This window comes from Propithecus coquereli, unplaced genomic scaffold (genome assembly GCF_000956105.1).
Source record: "Propithecus coquereli isolate 6110/MARCELLA unplaced genomic scaffold, Pcoq_1.0 Scaffold128, whole genome shotgun sequence".
In the NCBI taxonomy this organism is placed as follows: Eukaryota; Metazoa; Chordata; class Mammalia; order Primates; family Indriidae; genus Propithecus; species Propithecus coquereli.
In genome coordinates this window covers 1126693-1145848 of record NW_012136969.1, presented here as the reverse complement: position 1 = coordinate 1145848, position 19156 = coordinate 1126693, and the positions used below count along the sequence as shown (strand labels likewise).

Sequence of the window (19156 nt, the reverse complement as noted above, 5' to 3'; positions counted from 1 at the left end):
AATATGGCATGCGTAAAAGTATTTTAAAAGTACACCGTTCTCTGTCACTGTTAGTATTATGAAACATCAGGTGACGCCAGGCCTGGTGAGGGTGCTAACACCCATTTCTCAATTCTGAACAGCAGCCGAAATTCCATACAGCAGCGCATGTAATTCTTTTCTGTCTTCTCTGTGTTCCGATAAATCCCACCCAACCCCAGGGTTCTTACCGACCCAATTTCATTCCAAGAATAAGCTTCATAATAAATAAAATTTATATATATATAATTTTTATTCATTATTTAATCTCAATCAGAGCCAACTCTGCACAGATGATTTATTGCTTTGTCAAGAAATGGCAAATCATTAGGACACGTTCTGTAAACAACTCTTTACATCACGCTGGCACCTGGTTAGAAAATGTTGAAAGAAGTATTTTCATACCAAAATCAATGCATATCTAAAAATTTTTTGAGGTCTTGAATAATGAGCAGAAATAACTCATTTATTTCAGTAAGTGTTATTTTTAAAGGTGTCAAAGTTTACAATTTATTTAAGAGACTTAGGTCCAGGGATACTCAATATTTTAATCTGAAAATAACATAAAATTTGAGGAAAATACAAAAACTAAGAAGAAAAATCCATGAAAGCAGACGGTACAATAGCTAAATAGAGAGGCTTAAAGACCAAAGACTTAACTAATGGCACGTGAGATCTGTGAAGCCGGGTGGGGGTGAGAGCCAGGAGAAGGGCCTCCCCTGAATGCTGCTCCAGGAAGCATTAATTTTATTCGGGGGGAGCCATGCGGGGCTGCAGGCAGGACACAAGAGATCATTTTTTGTGGTGTGTTTTGGAGGCAATGTTTTGATATTTATCACAACAACAGATCACTGCCTCCTTTTTTTGATTTTTTTTTTTTTTTTTTTTACTTGGGGCTGGTGAGGAGGCTGGCCTGTCCCCCATTGCTGTCCCATGCATGGGACACCTTGAGGCTGTTCACTTCATCCCACAGTGGTGGGAAACCCACGCATGAGTCCCCCAAGGCGGGGCAGGGCTATCAAACACAGTGGCTTCTGAAAGTCCAAAAGACCCAATTCCTGTGCCCGCGGTCTTTGAAGCAAGAGGCAACATTTCTTACGTTCCCCCGCGGTTACAAGGTAATTGGAGTTACACAAGAGAAATCTGCAGCCCCTCTGGCTGTTGGAATCAGAGGATATTAAGGCTGCTCCTAGAAATTATCTAGTCTAACCTCCCATCACATTCTCAGATCTCCCAGTAGCAGAGGACTCACTATTTTTCCCTTAATTTCCACCCCCTCAGGTTCCTCTGGGGCCACTCAGATCCTCTTGGCCCCCCCGACCCACACAGTCACTCGGAGATTTGGGGGCAGTGACCATATCCTCAGAGGCATCCCTTCTCCAGGTCAAACAGCCCTGGTCCCTCCAGCTATAACTCACGAGTCCAGGGCTAAGTACAAAATGTAAGAAGGTGCCAAAAACCTCAGTAATTAAGATTAAACGAACTATGTTAATGTGATTTTTTTTAAAAAATCACATTTAATGCAAAAAAAAAAATCCATGATGAACAAATTATCAGCATTTTAAATAAAGACAGGAACCACAGGACCAGGATTAGAGTGAGACAAGTGAGGTGAGTCATGTAAGTGCAAGGTTGGATTCTATCTTTATTTAAAATATTGATATTTTGTTCATTATGAATTTTTTTGCATTAGTTTTGATTTTTTTAAAATATGGCATTAAAATATGTTTTAGCTTGATTACTGAGGTATTTTGGCTCCTCCTTAATTTTTGCACCCAAAGTTAGTGTTTTATTTGCCTCACCCCAGCACTAGCCCTGCACAGGTTGTATTTGTCAGACCCCTCCCCACACTCAGCCTGTCCTCTTGTTGTACTTGCTCTTGCTGAACAGCCTCTCCCGGAGGAGCAGGATTCAGAGTTGAATAAAGCATTCCTATTTGTGGTCTGACCACAAGCCAACTTCCCCCAACAGCTTTCAGAAGTCTCTGGTCAAAGGAAATTCTAGAGAGTCCAGAAATGTTTCTTGAATCTGAATTTGCTCTATGCCTAACTGCTCGGGGCCACGGGCAGCGCGGCACTGGCTGCTGCCTGTATGTTGGGACCCATCAGTGTCCATGAAGACAACACTTGTAAAACCACAGCAAGTAAACGGGCTCTTGCCTTCCTCACTATTTTACAAATGGGGAAACTAAGGGCCAGAGAGGGGAAGGGACATCCCAAGATCACTGCAGTGGGTTGAACAGTGGCTCCTAAAAAGACATGTCCGTGTTTTAATCCTTGGAACCTGTGAACATGACCTTATTGCGAAAAAGGGGTTTTTTGCAGATGTAATTAGCTCCAGGCTCTCATGATGAGATTCCCCTGGCTTCCCCGGGCAGGCCCTACATCCACTGACAGGTTCCTTTCTAAGAGAAAGGCAGAGGGAGATTTGGCAGAGGAGTGACATGTCTGCAAAACAAGGAATGCCACAGATTGCCGGCAGCCACCAGAGGCTAGGAGAGAGGCATGGAAGGGGGGATTCTCCCTCAGAGCTTCCAGAAGGAGCCAGCCCTGGCGACACTTCGATTTCAGATGTCTGGCCTCCAGAACTGCGAGAGACTAAATTTCCATTGTTTTAAGCCACCCGTTTACGGAAAGTTGTTGGCAGCCCTAGGAATCGAACGCAGTCACCCAGCAGGTTGGGGCAGACCCAGGACTTGAGGCCAGGACTCCTCATCCCAGCTCAGGCCCTTCCGCTCTGCTCCTCTAGACGGGGACGTGCCCACGCAGGCACCCAGCGCGGCTCTGCGTGACATCTCAGCGGGCCCCTGTGGTACGCGGCACGCAGGAGCGCACAGTGTGGTGATCGGAGGATCCGGTGCCGATCCTGCGTTCACACTGATTAATCTGCTACCTCGGCAAGTCACTCTGGCTCCCTGGGCCTCAGTTTCCCCCACTGAAAATGAGAGATTTGGACCAGGTAACTCCCAGGGTCCTTTCACAGCCCGGTGCTCTGACTCCGTGTCAACACGGTAAGGATTTATTAATATTACAGCGCACCGTGTGGCATGGCTGTCGTCTTAAACCCTGGAATCCCTCAGGGTACAGGTGACTCCTGGCAGACAAAGTCACAGAAATGGCAGAATAGTGGCCCCTCCCGGATGCACTCTAGGAGGCTCCCTCCTTTATACACCTGTCTCTAGCATCAAGGTGTCCCCAACCCACTCATGGGTGCCAGGAGTTTGCTGGTAGGAGGGGTGACAAGGCCAGGGACCCCCTCCAGAAGCACGTTCTTCAGTCCTTCGCTGCTGGATTTCCCGCGCTGGCACAAGCGTAGACCTCAGGCTTCCCCGAGCACATCTGGAGCTCAGTCTTCCGGAACCTCACGAAGACGGCCTCTGGGCACTTGCTTTGGGCTCTAAGATCCGGCTTTTACTCTTCATTGAGGTTCCCCATCACTATTCCTCTCCTGCAAAGCGACTGTTGACATTGGTGATTTCAAATGTCAACTTCCATTTTTCAAGTCCCGTTAGGTTTGTTTCCACCGTGAGCATTTACAATTCTGGCCTGATTTCTCTGGTGACGGCTCGGCCTCTCTCTAAGGACCTTCTTCCCCTGTTGCTGTTCCCCTGCTGAAACCCCGCGCTGGGCCAAGGCCCCAGCTGGAGCCGTTCAGAGCCCTGGAATCAGCGAGGACCTCAGAGGTGGCCCCAGCCCTCCATCAAAGGCACAGGCCCACCCTTTGGAAGACTTTGTAATGTTTTCTGGAAAGAAACTTCTGTGACCGCACGAGATTGTTTATTTAACATGGCAAAACTGAAGGAAACACAAATCCAGTGTGTTTCTAATCTTCAACTTAGAGCCAGTGACCCATGAAAAGATGCACCCATCTCATCACCGTTGTGCTGTGAGCTCTGTGACAAAGAACTTGGAGTTCTAGGGAAGCTCTGGGCTCTACACTGGGGGAAGGGAAGGTGCCATGGAAAAATAGGAGAGCTTCCCCAGGGAGGCCAGCTTCACAGCCCTGCTGCCTCTGCCCCTGCCCTCCCACAGAGCTCCTGTCCTTCTGCTCCCCCAGGCATTCACATCACTGGTGGCAGAGGGACATGGCTCAGGAGGAAGGGCTGGGTAACCTATGGAGAGGCCACTGGCTAGATTTCAATCTTGGCCCCATCACTTCCCAACTGGGTGTCTCTGGCAGATGGCTGGTTGTCTACACCAACATCCATACCACTCCTCCCTCCCCACTTCCAAGTTCAGTAACACAACAAGTTCAGTAACAAAACTCTGATTTTTAACTGGGTGTGTTGCCACCCCACTGAAAATGTACATTTCCCAGCCTCCTGTGCTAGATATGATTGTGATTCTAAGTCTGGACAATGAGATGTAAGTAGAAATGTTAAATGGGACTTCTAGCAAGGCTGCTTTAAAGGGGGATCTTACCCTTCTTTCTCTTTCTCTTTTATGTTGGCTGGAATGTGGATGGGATGGCTGGAGTTCTAGCAGCCATCTTGGGACATTAGGTGACCTTGAGAAGGAAACATCATTCTAGGATTGCGGAGCACGAAGATAGGAACTTGGGTCTCTGATTACACTGGGGAGCTGTCATAGCTTCACTTCCCTACCTCCCATGGACATCTTTTATATGAGAAAGAAAAAAACTGTCTTTCAGTCAGTGATAATTTGTTTCTTCTGTTACATGCAGCTTAACCTAATAGAGATACAGTGATGTCAGGCAAGTCATTTCACCTTTCCCAGTTTGTTTCTCATCTGTAAAACTGGGGCATTATCTCTCACAGACTTGTAAGGATTAGATGAGGTTATGCAATAGAAAGTATCTTACCATGTGCCAAACACATTCTAGGTGCTCAACAAATTTTAGTTCTTTTATCAAGATAGGAGCCTTGGGAGTAGGAGAAAGGAGTCCTGAGATTGATGAAGAGTTTATAGCCCAAGAAGCAGCTGAAGGAATTGGGATTACTCTTGAATTTTTGGTTAATTATTTTTATTTAAGGAGAGCACCCAGGTAACAACCATGCAGGTCAAGAAAAAGACTATCAGCAGCGATTCAGAAGCTGCCTTCACGTGCTGTACCTGTGAGTACCCACCCCGGAGGTCACCATTCTTCTCACTTCCTTCACCATACGGATGCCTGTTTGTGAACTTTCGACCTCCAGCTTCTGAATCCAGATGCTTTTTTTAGTATCTTCAGATTTAGGGTGGATTAGTCCCTCTGGTAGTTATCCCAGTTGACCCTTACATAGCTCCCATCTTCTGTCTTGGCCACCGTCTCCTCAGTCTGCCTCTGCCGCAGAACCTTGCACCAGGGCATGGGTGGGGCAAAAGCACAGGCGAAGCTTGGTAATTTTTCTCTTTTTTGCTCACAGTTATTTTACAGTTTTGATGTTCTCTGTCTTTAATTATTGGTGAGGGTATGATTTGTATCGAACTTTTGTAGCTACAAAGCTATTCAGTGCAGCTCGTGGAGATTTGGGGAAGTTAATTTGTACACAGCCTCCACAGTCTTCGGCCACCTGGAAGTCCTCTAAATGGTGTGTTTTAATGAACAGAAATTCTTTCCTGTAATAGAACCTGCTCCAAGGTGACGAAGGTCTTTTCCTATCTTGGCTTTTGGAAGCTTGACTGTTTTACCTCTCACATTTAGATATACAATCAGCTGGAATTGATTTTGTGTATGGCGTGAGGTAAGGATCAAGATTCCTTTTCTTCTTTTCATTTTTATATGGATATCTAATTGAGTCAACATCATTTATTGAAAAGTCCATCTTTAATCACACTGTGCTGCCATATCACCTTTGTCATAAATCAAATGGCTCTGTATATTTGCTTCTGTTTCTAAACTTTATTTTATCTCCTAGTTATCAGGCTTTTTTTCACCAAAATGTCTTAATTTCCATAGCTTCATAGTAAGTCTTGATAATAACTACTAATATAAATCCTCCATCTTAATACTTCTTCAAGATCATCTTGGCTGTTCTTGTCTCATTGCATTTCTATATACATTTTTGAGTCAGATTGTCAATAAAAACATGCATACACACGAACCTTCTCTGGTTTTAATTGGGATTTTATTCAGTCTGTAGATCAATTTAGGGAAAACTGACATCTTAAAAATATAGATTGTCATAGCTTCACTACACTACTTCCCCATGGACATCTGAATTTTGTATATCCTTGCATTTACTTAGGTCTTCTTTAATTTCTCTCAGAAATGTTTCATAAGTTTCTGTGTAGAATTATTGCACATATTTTGTTTGATTTATTTCTAGGTATTGGATGTATTTTGGTGAATATCTGTTCACATGACTATTAGGTGCCTACTCAGAGGTGGAATTTCTGAGTCATAGGGTAGCCATATGTTCAGCTTGAGCTGCCAAACAGATTTCCAAAGTGGTTATACCTATTTGCACATTCACCAGCAGTGATTGAGATTTCCAGTTGGTTCACATGCTCACCAATTTTTGGTATCGTCAGCTTTTTAATTTTAGTCAATCTAGTGGGTGTGTAGTGGTATCTTGTTTTCATTTTCATATACATTTCCCTGATGACTAATGAAGTTGGGAATTTTTTTTATATCTTTATTGTCCAGTTTGATACCATCTTTTGTGAATTGTCTACTCAAGTCTTTTGCACATTTTTCCTGTTGGATTCTCTACCTGTTTCTTACTGATTTGTTGAAGTATTTTTTAAATTGTGGCTATGACTCCTTTGATGGTTATAGGGATTACTTACATCTTCTCCCATTCTGTGGCTTAACTTTTCACTCGTGATATATTTTGATGAACTGCTATTCTTAATTTTAATGTAGTCCAATTTATTAGTCTTCTTTATGATTAGTGTATTTGTGTACTATTTAAGGATTTTTGCCCACCCTAGCTCATGAAGATATTTTTCTATCTTTCTTTTAGAACTTTTATTACACATTTCACATTTAGATCCAGAAGCTACATGAAATTGATTTTATGTTTGGTCCAAAGCAAGATGAAGATTCTCTTTTTTCTTTATGGATAACCACTTGAGTCAGGACCATTTATTGAAAAGGCTGTAATCTACCACCCCACCACCCATGCTACTTTTATCATAAGTTAAATGACTGCATATAGTGTGGGTATGTTTCTGGTCTTTCAATTATCTTCCATTGGTCTTTTTGCCTATCTTTTAATCAATACCATGCTATCTTGATTACTGAAGTTTCATAATAAGATTTGCTAGCTCGTAGTATAAGTCCTTAATCTTTGTTCTTCCTGTTGATGATTTTCTTGGATATTCTTGGGCCTGATGTCATTTTTCATTTAGATCTATGAAGATATTTACACTGTCCCTTACTTTTCCTACCTTCCTCCATTTCTATTTTTTCTACCTATGATCATTATCTTTCCACCTGAAGATCTTCTCTTGGTCTTTCTTTTACTGTGGCTTCGCTGGAGAAAAATTCTCTCAGTTTCTGGTCTTCTGAATATTCTTTATTTTTCCTTTAATTTTGAGGGATTTACTAACTAGGTGTAGAACTCTAGACTGTCTATAATTTTCTTTCAGCACATTAAGATGTCATTCCATTGTCTTATGGCTTCCATTATTTCTATTATGTCAGCTGTCGGACTTATTATTTCTCATTTGAAGGTAATGCATTTTTTTTTCTTTTTCTTTTTCTTTTTTTTTTTTGTCTCTACTGCTTATAGGATTTTGTTTTTGCTTTGGTCTTTGGCAGCTTCACTATGCTATGCTGAAGTTAGATTTCTTTGTGCTTATCTTAATTGGAGTTCACAGAGCTTGACAGATCTGTGGATTGATATGTGTTTGGGGAAATTCTAGGATAGTATCCCTTGAAATATTGCTTCTGTTTATTTTCTCTTCCCTCACCTTTCAGGACACCAATTATACATATATTATACATTTCACATATCCCATATGTCTCTTATGCTCATTTCTTATTTTCTATTCTTTTTTTTACCCCTTGTTCTTTAGTCTCAATATTTAGTACTAACCTGTATTTAATTCACTAATCTACTTTCTACTGTGTCTAATATGCTGCTTCACCCATCTATTGAATTCTTAATTTCAGTTGTTGTATTTTTTACTTTTAGAATTTCCACCATCTTCTCTCTCTTTTTTTTTTTTCTCTTTTGTAGCTTTTCAGCTCTCTGGTGATATTCTGCATTTTAAAATCTATTTTCTTGAACATATAAACCTTGCAATTTTAAAGTCTTTGTCTAATAACTTCAAGATTTGGACCACCTATGGGTCTGTTTCTATTGCCTACTATTTCTTTTTTCTTCCTTATTTTCTTTTCTTTAAAAAAAAATTATCTGGTCCTGATGTAGCTAATAAATTTTTATTAAATTCATTGTATATGAAAAATTTTAGAGGCTGAAGATAGTGTTATCTTTCTCCAGAAGAGATTATTTCTCTTAAAGCAGGCAGTTAGGATGGTAGATCACTTAATCCAATCAAGAATTGAGATAATTCCCGGTTTGGTTTTAGTTTTTATAAGGCCTGGTGTATTTTGGTTTGCCCTGATTCCTAGTGTTTGACCCTTCAGTGTTCTCAACTGAAATCCTAGAGTGTTTATTGGCTCTGGACTCTAATTTGTATCTTTCTAATACTGTGAAACTCCAAACGGTTCTGTTTGTTTTCTTATCCCTTTTGGTTGGCTTCTCATCCCCTTGCTTTGTGCAGCTTATCAAATATTTTAAGTGCAAATGCTAGTCTTAATACTAGGCTCACTTTGTCATGGTCCCCTCTCCTCTGGGACCTTGGCCATGCAAGTCTTGCTACTCTTGTAGCCCTCAACTACAATTTTTGGCTTCCTACCCCCAAGGGACTGCTGAAAGCTCTGATTCTATGCTTCCAGTTTCTGCAACTAACCTTCTTACTTCCAAACCAGAAAATGCTCAAGGAGAAAACAGCAAAGAATGTTGAGTCCATCTTAAGCATTTTTCTCCTCTCCAGAAAGCTGACTCCTGAGTTCTGGCTGTCCTGGTTGCTTTCTGATGCCTTTGAATAGCTATTTTTATATTTTATTCTGCTTTTCTAAATGTTCTTCATGGGAGCTTTGGTCTGATATAAGCTCTTTCATTATAGTCAGAGTGGAAGTCTCAACTGAGATTATTTAGCTTATGAGTATGAGAGTGCCCCATTGGGAAAGGGGAAGCATGTCCCAGTCTTCAGCTCCTTGAGGGGTTGTCGTGCACAAGAGGGAGCAGACATGATTATTGCGGCTCCACAGAAGATGTAGCAGGCTAAATACAAGTTACAGGGAGAGAGATGTAAACTCTGCATCTGGAAGAATAGTCTCAACATCAGACATTCCCTAAGTAGAAGGCTCTTCCTGAATAGACAGTGAGCCTCCCAACACTGGAGGAGCCTAAGAAGGAACTCAGCAAACACCTGGAAGTTGCTGTTGAGAAGATCCAATAATCAGATGGTGAGAGGGACTTCATCAATGGTTACCAATTTGTGTATGCTTGAAATTTGAGAAGATTTTTTAAAATACAGATACTTAACTCACTTACTGACATACTAAAACAAAGAGTAGCTCTGGCATCTACATTTTTACCAAGCTACCCAAGTGATCTACAAACTGGAGCATAAGAACCAGCAAACTATCCCCTAGTGTACCTTCCAAGTGAGACTCTGTGATTTGAGCATCGCACAAAGGATGCTAGAGGGAAATTCGGCCAGTTTTGCCCCTGTGGGGAACAGCTGGAGACATGGAAGAATATGTGTCCTTCTGCTCTCCCGGAAAGCAGGCCTCAGCTTGGTTCTGTCAGAATGACAGACCCATAAAGTTTAGTCACATCGTAGGTTAGCAAGCTTGTGTGGGCTAGCCTGGGAGCCTAACCACTATTTATAACATGGTTTCTGTGGGAAAATATGTTCCAAGTTCCAACAACTGCCTTTCAAAAATATGCTGGAGCACAACCTATCAGTAATTGGTACTATCTATATAAGTTATTTTCTCAGAAACTTTTAGCATCTCACAATAAACTTGACCTCAGAGGATGAGTAATTAATCAGCATTTGGTGTCAGCTTTACAATGGAAGATTCTTCTGCCCTGAATAATTGGAGGCCGGCTTTAAGAATAACTATTACTTTTTCTCCAATAATTGTGAGAGTGTTTCTTCCTGCTGTCATTGTTTTGCCCAAGGGAGTTTGGTGCTGGTGTCACCTGGAAACAGTGATGAATGGCCTGGGATAGAATGTGGCAGCAATGACTTCAACTCAGTGCTTACAAAAAAATGAGAATGAGGTCACCTTTCGGGGCTTAGCGACACCTGTGTCCCATTCCAAGGACTCTACCCACAGGAATTTGGTAATTGCCATATTTCCAGTGTCCTCAACCCCCTCTGCTCCTCATTCCTTGGAAGAAGGACACTTTTATGAGATAGAAAAGGAATGGATTTACAAGTGGCACGTGTGTTAAGTATATATAGGGGCTTTTGTTGGCCCCGGGGCCTAACCAAGGAAACAATATGATCTTGATCTTGGTCCCCTTACTGTCCCCACAAAGCAAAAGAAAAACTATATCAAGGAAGTTAAAAAATTGCACTCAGTTACGTCCTGCTGAGATCACACTGGGACTGTTCACCTCAATCTGGACCCCCTACTTTAAGAGAATCATGAAACCTTGAAGGATGCCCCAGTGTCATGTTCTGCTTAGAGAGGCTGGAAAGAGGGATCTGAACATAATCATTAGGTTGAAGAAATGGGATTCAAAGAGGGGGACCCCACCAGCCCTCAGATGCTTGTGTGTATCAGAGAAAGCTCATAGACACAAAATCCAAGCAGGGAGAAGTGAGAGGAGCCTCGTTCCTTTTATGCTTAAAGCAATTAACTAGAGAAATATACATCCAGGTAATTTTTAATCCTTTTAAAATGGCCAATAACTGGATTAACAACCAGAGATAGACCCAAATCACATTTAAAAATCAAAGAAAATATAGCCAAGTAGTAAATGACGGAAAAATAACAAGGATACACCAAACAAAACATTAAAAGATTTGACTATCACCATAGCAATATGGTTTAAAAAGAAAATTCACCTAAAAAAATAAAGATGCTGGTCCTTCCAATCATTAATCAGAAAATACCAATCAAAATTAAAAGAAAATATGCTTTTCTCTTAAACTGGCAATGATGTTAAACATTAAAATACCTATTGTCAAGGATGCAGGGAAATGAGTACTTTCATACACAATGGGATTATAACTTTTTATATTTGGGGAGAATAATTTGGCCCTACAGTGTACAAATGGGTATATTCCTTTGTTTTACACAGAAACTGAGGCCCAGAAAGGGTCTGTGTAGGTATTGTTTGGGGTTCAAGACAGATCACATCCCTGATCTCATGGAGTTTAGTGATAACTGGGTGGTGAGGAAAGGGGTAGAAACAGACAAGAAACAAGTGGAAAAATTTCAGGGAGTGACAAGTGCAATAAAGAAGATGAAACCGGAGGACAAAGAATGCCGCCGGGTTTTAGAATGGGTGGGTCAAGGAAGCCTTCCCTGAGAAGTGACAGGTGGTGACATTTGAACGCTGAGGGTATCATGCCAAGAGCTTTCTGGCAGAGGAAACAGCTAGTGCAAAAGCCCTGAGGTGTGGGCAACCTTGATGTGATTGAGGGACCCGCAATGTTTAAGAAGGAGAGAGCCTCGTCACAGACTGTTTCCGGCTCCCCCAGGAGGAGCGAGCATGGCTGGGGATGACTGCAGAGTTTCCAAAGCCACTGGGCAGGAGCGTGCTGGGTGGGGAGGCGTGGGATTAACTTTGAGGACAGACTCAACTGAGCTGGGCCAGAGACCTGCTGGTCTCCTTGAAGAACCCTAAGATTTGAAGAGTTTCTGCTTGAGTGATGAACACCATAGTGATGGCTGGAGATGATGCATTTCTAAGGGAAATTGAAAATAGGGATAAAACCCGAGCCTTCCAGTAGGACCCTGAAACAAGCAAGAAGGAGGGGGATTCAGTGCTGGAACACCCTTGGAGGCACTTGGCATTCACCCCCCCAGACACCTGTGTGGGTGATCCCACGAGAGACCAGGCTTCTTGGCTCTGGTGGGCTCTAGCCATGGAAAAACCCAGCCTTTGATGGCTCAGCTCCACCACCTTGCTTGAGTACTAGACCTGGCCCCATACAACTTGTGGTGGTTTTCAAAAAGAAATTGTACCCTCAGAAGTCAAAGATGGAAAAAGTAGCAGAGATGGAATGGGAGGCTAGTCTGGCCATATATACATACATAAGCTCTGTGACTTTGGGCAAGTCTCTGTACCTCTCTGTGCCTTAGGCAGTAGACTGATGGGGCATCTATGACTGTCTCTAAGGGCCCTTTCCGGTGTACACTGACAATGAACCTATAGTTTCTATGTGTGATTTGTCCCCAAGGAGGGTTTTTCCAAAGACCAAGCTGTGGGCTCTGATGACGTTGCTGGCAGAGGAGTTCAGAAGTGATTTGAACAAAGGCCCACGGAAGGGCGGAGGGTAACGGGTGCCCCAGGGGTGGCATTCATTTCAAAGTGCAAGTTCCAGGGACTGGAATAAAAAGGCAGTTTCATTACTTTGTGGCCACAATCAGAATGTTAATATCACCAATGAAATTCTTTTATGAAATTCAGCCTAATGGGAGAAAAAACTCTTTTTTCATTGCCGAGCTATTCTCAGGCACTGTTATATTGTGGAAAGTAAGAGGACGGAGCAGGAGGGATGGATGCTGCCTTACACCTGAGCAGCTGGGACCTGCCCTGGGCCTTGTGCTCTAGGAGGACATCACTCATGCCCCACAGGGATCAGAACCCATAAGGCCATGGAGACCAGTACCCCGGAGCCTGCACGCTCTCCAGCTTCTAGGTCACGTCCGGAATTCCCTGCCCATATGGCTGGAGCTGCTCCAGGGCCCAGGGAGCCTCTTGCCCAGGTCAGCTCCAGCTCTTGAGACTGAACCATGTCTCTGGAGTGGTCAGGGGGCCACTGATGCTGGAAGGGGAAGGAGGTGTGGACTGAGCCTGGCCAGGCTGCAGGGTGGAGCGGGGTGGGGAGGGTTGGGCAGGGCATGGGCCACAGCTCAAGGCCAGCTTCCCCTGTACTGCTGTGTCCAGCTCTGAGGAGCCCCAGAATTCTGAATTCAAACTTGGCCTTCCAGATCATTAGGAAAATAGATTTATTATGGTGAGGGGATAGAAAATATTTTATTGCACAGTTTGTTCACTCATCTATAACTTAAATATTTAGACATATGGCATGTAGGCCTCCATGGGTACTACAGCCCCAGGCCCTGCAAATAGCAGGGGGAGGCCTGGTTAGGGTGCATTCTCCCTTCTCCCTGGCCTTGCCAAACGGACAGGGTTCAGATCTCAGCCCTGTCACTCACTAGCTGTGTGGCTGTAAGCAAGTCGACCTCTCTGAATCGGTTTCCTCGTCAGGCCCTGAAGTCCTGCTGGCTGTAACTTGGGTTTCCCCCAAACCCCTTGTTTTCCAGACTCCACAGCAGTATGAGAGAGAGTACAACAACAAGAGGTCAGGCGTGGGGCCCAGCAAGTTCCACGGGTACGCCTACGATGGCATCTGGGTCATCGCCAAGACACTGCAGAGGGCCATGGAGACACTGCACGCCAGCAGCCGGCACCAGCGCATCCAGGACTTCAACTACACGGACCACACGCTGGGCAGGATCATTCTCAACGCCATGAACGAGACCAACTTCTTTGGGGTCACGGTCAGTCCCACGCCTCCGGGCTATTTTTCTTAGTGTCCCTTGGAGATAAACAAGGCAAGAGGAGGGGCTGTTACATGGCTTCTGATGCGCAATCTATTCTCTTGGATCATTGAAATAACTCCTTGTGGGCCAGACGCTTGCAGAGCTGTTCAAATAAGGGGCAGGGCAGTGTGTGTGCCCGGACACATTGGGGAATTGCTCCTGTATGATTCATGGACAGGAAAGGACATAGAGAGTCAACCACACACGCAGAGCAGGTACAATTTCCCAGGTGGGGAGAGGAGGGACAGCAGGAGCTCTGGACCCAAAGTCAGGTTCAAATCCTAGGCTTTCACTTACAAGTTACCTTCTTTGAACTACAGAATTTCTTATACAAAATGGGTATAATACCTACCTTGCAAACTACTTATAAAGATTATGCATTACACAGTGCAACTTGCTAATATTTCTTGAGCAAGCTACTTGTTCTGAGCCTCAAGTTTCTCATCTGGGAAATGAGGATAATAATATTTGTTTTGCATGGAAGTTGAGAAAATAAGCAATGATAATAATGGCTGCTATTTCTTGAGTACTTATTATGTGCTAGATACTGTGCTAAGTACTTTATATAGATTAGACTCAATAATGTATGCCCAATGCTAGGCACATAGTAGGCACTCAATAAATGCTATTGGAAGTAGGTGCTGTTATTATCCTCATAAAAGGAGAGGAGCCTGGAGCTCAGAGCCCTTAAGACTATAGCTAATCAGAGGCGAGTGAGATTTGAACCTGGGCCCAGCTCTTAATTGGTGTATTATACTACTGTCTGGTAACGGACCCCACGTGGTCGTTAGTTACATCTCATGATGTATCTGTTACTGACTCCGCTCCCAGAAAATATGGGGAATTTGTCTGAAGACAGGTTGAATGGGCTAATGTGCTGTCCTGTGTTCTAAAGAGTCAGAGCAGAGTCAGCCTGTCCCGGAGAATTGAGAGGAGTGGACAAGATGAGCTGACTGGCGCCTCTCTTGGCTGTGCATGTCCGCGTGTGAGTGTGCTCAGGCTTGCACTCTTGGTCTGGCTGGCCGGGGCCTGTGCAGGGGCCCAGGGTGTGCAATGGTGTAGATGCCAAGGGAAGGTGGGCTTCCTGTCCTGGAGCCCATGGCCCAGATGCAGGGGCAAGACCTGGACAAAAATGACAATGACGATAGTTAAAAGTACTCAGCGCTGTTGGAGAAACTGTACGAGCCCAGAAAGATTTCTGTGACCTTTCACAGAAAGTCAGGGAAGGCTTTTGGGAAGAGGTGGCATTTGGGCTGTGCCTTGAGCAGTGGGTAGGACAAGCAGAGGGGGGCTGGCATCTGGCAAGCTGGGGTATGGTGAGCGAGGGAGGAGCACCGGGGGTGAGGGGATGACAGTTAGTGGGCTGGAACATTGGGGAGGTGGATGATGAGGCTGGGAAGGGAAGTTGGAACCCTATCCTGGAGCTAAGGAGACTGGCCGCTGTCTTCTGGGCCAGCCATTCTCAAAGTGTGATCAGCATCCTCTGGGAGCTTGTTAGGAATGCACATTCTCAGGCCCCACCCCAAGCCCATTGAATCAGATTCTCCAGGGGTGGGGCCCAGCCATCTCCCATCTGTGGTTTAACAAACCCTCCAGGGGGGTCTACTGCACGCCAGAGTTTAAGAACCACTGCTCTGGGCCGTGGGGAAGTGCTGACGTTTGCTAAAAAGTAGTAGATTTCTGAAATTCCCCAGTAGAGCCACTCTGGACCTGAAAGCTGTGGGTATCTCCTCCCACAGTTCAGAAGCAAAGGCTCTATATAGTTGTTGGCAAAGTCCGTTTTTACAGCATAGCCTAGATTCAGGCTGGAAACTTTAACAGCTTTCCTCAGACCAGCAGCTTTAAAAAAATTTTCTTTTTTATCCTCAGAACTCCTTGTTATAAAATCTCACATGGAACCTGGTATTATAAAACAGATTAAGGAGAAGCTTCTCGGTTAGAGGAGGAACCCAGAGCCCTGCCTATCAGCCCCCTCTTCCAGCAGCCCCCTCCCGCCAGCAGCCCCTGAGACCCCTCCCTCAGAAAGGCTGGACAGAGAACCCCTCAAAACACCTCCAAAGTCCTTTCTCCTCATTGCACAAGTTCACAGGCTGAAGCTCAGAGAGGGATGGGATTCGCCCAGGCTCCTGCGGGCCCCCATTATGGCAGGGCTGTTTCAAAACCTGGATACACTAATTCAGGTCATCTTTTCATGCTTTGTGTCTTATTTAGGAGAATGAATTCATAGTATCCAACGTTGAAATGGATGAATAGAGAGCTGCAGAATCTAGGAGGCATTTTGCCATCCCTCATAATCCCAGAACTCGGCATTTTGCCTGGATGCCCAGTATATCTCATTGGAGATCGTTCATAACCCCTTCTAAGTGCTCCCCTTGCTCTAAGCCGAATAATGCATGGTCCCTACTTGGTGCGCAGTTAGGTGACACTGCCTAAAACGCCTTCCATGGCCTGAGGATGAGTTTCTTTTTAATGGGAAATTCCTCGATGCCTATTTATGCCTGCTCGAGTTTGTGCGTCATACTTCAGTGACTGTCTGAACTGAAAGTGGTCTTAAAGATCTCACGGTGTAGATGAGTGTCTCAGGTCCAAAGAAGGAAAATGACTCCTTCAAAGGCACCCGCGGGACAATTTGGCAGAGCCAGGACAGCAGCTGGACTGGGCCTGCTTCCACCCAGTCTGAGCCATCTCCTTTCTCTTGTGAGAAAGATCGCAACAGCAGAACCGTTCTGCACTGTGTTTTACCTTCTTCCTTATTCCCTTTGTCACATATTAATATGAGCTTGTCACCGGGATGTAGACAGGTTTCATTAAAATTGTCTTCCGGTCACAGAGAAAAGGACATCCTCTGACAAAATAAAAAGTGTCTCTGGAGTCCAAGGAGACCACAGAAGGCCAAGCTGAGCTATAAATAAAGAGTTAGAAGGAAAGGAACGTGAGAGGTAGAAATACATCGAAGCAGTTTCCATTTGCTGAAGGGTTTTCATTACACGGCACACGCAGATCCATTCTTCCATTCTCAAGCAGACACTTCATTCTGGGGGCCCCTCATTCAGTATGTTTACTATATGGAAAATCGTTTAAACACATTAAATTAGTTATATCCGTGACTCAATTTCAATTGATTCAGTATGCACGCTCTCTGCTGGGAGCCTGGCCTGTGGTTCCTGGTTGGCATGTTGATGAAGAAATTTCTTCCACGCATCCCAGGTTGGAAACCCAGCTCAGCCTGGGGTCCAGCTCTGTTTTACCTTCTTAGGAGCTGCACTCCCAGCTCCCCTTCTCAGCAAGCACGCTGAAATGGGATTCCATGTACCCACCTGCGCACGGATGACTCGGGGGTGCTGCCCATCTCTGATTCCCAAAGGGCTGATGGTTAGCTCCGTGGTCTAAAAATGTCTCAGGATGCTTCCCCACCTGGAACACCCTCTTCTGCCAAACATGCTACCAAGAAACCCAGGCTAGAATTGACTATTAGGTCTCAAAAGCTCGGAACATTCTGAGAATCCCCTTTTCTGAAAGTGATAAGGGCTTGGAACGCAGCTCAGCAGAATTCATTTAGGGCAATGATTCCTAAACTTCTGTATGCATGAGAATCTCATGAAACTTCATGAAAATCTCAGGGAACTTCATGAAAAATTCAGATTCCCTGGCCCCATCCTATAACTTCTGATCTGGTGGTCTTTCAGTAAAGCCCAGGAATTCACCTATTAGCAAGCAGTCTGGGTGATTCTTAAAAAGCAACCTTGAGACTTACTCAGGGTTAAACAAACACACACTCTCTCTCTCTCTCTCTGGATTTAAACCTGTTAGCGATGTGTTTATTCCTCCATTCATTCACTCCTTTTGCAAACCCTGTGCTAGGTGTGTGGAGTAAAGTGAGGAATAATGTATGATCCCTGCCCTCAAGAGCCCCCCAGCCAGTGGGCAGATGAATAATTACTGGGCAGTATCCAAGGTCTGCCCAATGTCCCCAGAGGGGAGACTATATTTTACTTAGGGGAGTAAAAACCCAGAAGCTGTCCTCAATTCCTGCTGTCCAGTAAGCAAAATTCATCTAAATAATTGCAAGGTACCCATACCGTGGGTGCTCCTTCTGCGCCATGTGCTGGAAGCAAGGATGCAATAGCAGGCCCCCCAGCACCCCCAGCCCCAACACTCAACACGTCAGTGCACTGTCGCTTAACAGACACCTCTAATTTGGCTTCCCTGACAAAGATGCACTAAAATTCATCGACAGGCGACCATAACCTTTCAAACCATGCCGGGGAGCATTTGCTAAGCATTGAAACTGTTAGGTGAAAATCAAAGCCTTAATTTTTCTCTGGTGATCATTTTAAAATTCTTCCCAGTTTCCAGCCTCTTAAAACAGGGGTGACCTCCCAGATCTCACAGTGGACAAACCCTTCGGGTATGTCAGACTACAATATGATGGCTCTAACCAGCAGCGTACCCGCTTTGGTAAATGTTTCTTCTGTTTTGTCTTTGAAAAGGACATTGAGTGTGCGGTGCCGGTGACAGGCTAAATTAATAGGATCCCATTTTACCCTGTGAACATATAATTCATGTTTTTCCCAGAGAGTTCCTCAGGGTGTGGGTGGGGGCTTTGAGGCTTCCAAGAGCATTTGGCCATGGAGAAAGGGAAAGAACCTCCTGGGGAGTATCTCTGACTATGAGAAGAGGGCTCCAGTCTTGCTCCACTGTCTCCTGTGATCGCCCCTCAGTCCCCGTGATGGACCCGATGTAGAAGTGATCACGGCTGGAAAGAGGGTGACCCGTAAGTTCCTCCATGTAATAGAACCATCCTTCATCCTCTGCCCAGCCTCTCGTGGCAAGCTGCACGTCTGGACACACCAGTGTGGCACCTGTCAGGAGAGGCTGGCACCCCTGGGCGTGGGCATTGCCTCTCTGATGGCTGTTGTCTTCTAAGTGATCTCACCAAGGCGACGAAGAACAGCAGATGGCTATTTGCAGTTTATGGATCTGTTTGCTTTTATTGCTGAAGAGGAATCCAGCCTTAGCCAGTGTGTCCCTTAAACTGAAAGTTTTTATGGAAGATTTTTGAAAAATTATCTCTACTAAGATTCAAGTACTGCCTCTCCCCTCACCTACATCAATTCAACACTCCCTCCCAAACCAACAACTTTTTACCTAAAAAGAGGACATCACAGAGCAAACTCAGTTTGGCTGTAGTTCCAAGTAAGGTCCAATGAGGTAGCGAGAGAAGGCCAATAGGTTCCTCATCCCAGGGGAATTCACAATATTGGTTCAAAGCCTGTTTCTTTCATATCCAATATTGCCTAGCCTACTGCGATCCTCAAGTCGTGCAGTTGATCTTTTGTCCAAAGAACTTCTCTCTTTCTCTCTCTGCCTCTCTCTCTGTCTCTCT

The 19156-nt window shown here is 44.5% G+C and overlaps 1 protein-coding gene across 1 annotated transcript in view; it reads left to right on the top strand.

The window, feature by feature from the left end:
* The window catches only part of GABBR2 (gamma-aminobutyric acid (GABA) B receptor, 2), a 377813-nt gene that overhangs the window by 214795 nt on the left and 143862 nt on the right, over nt 1–19156 (top strand). Inside the window, exon 7 of the mRNA XM_012638275.1 lies at nt 13492–13728. Within this exon, the coding sequence (XP_012493729.1) occupies nt 13492–13728 (237 nt within the window). The remainder of the gene's footprint in view (nt 1–13491; nt 13729–19156) is intronic.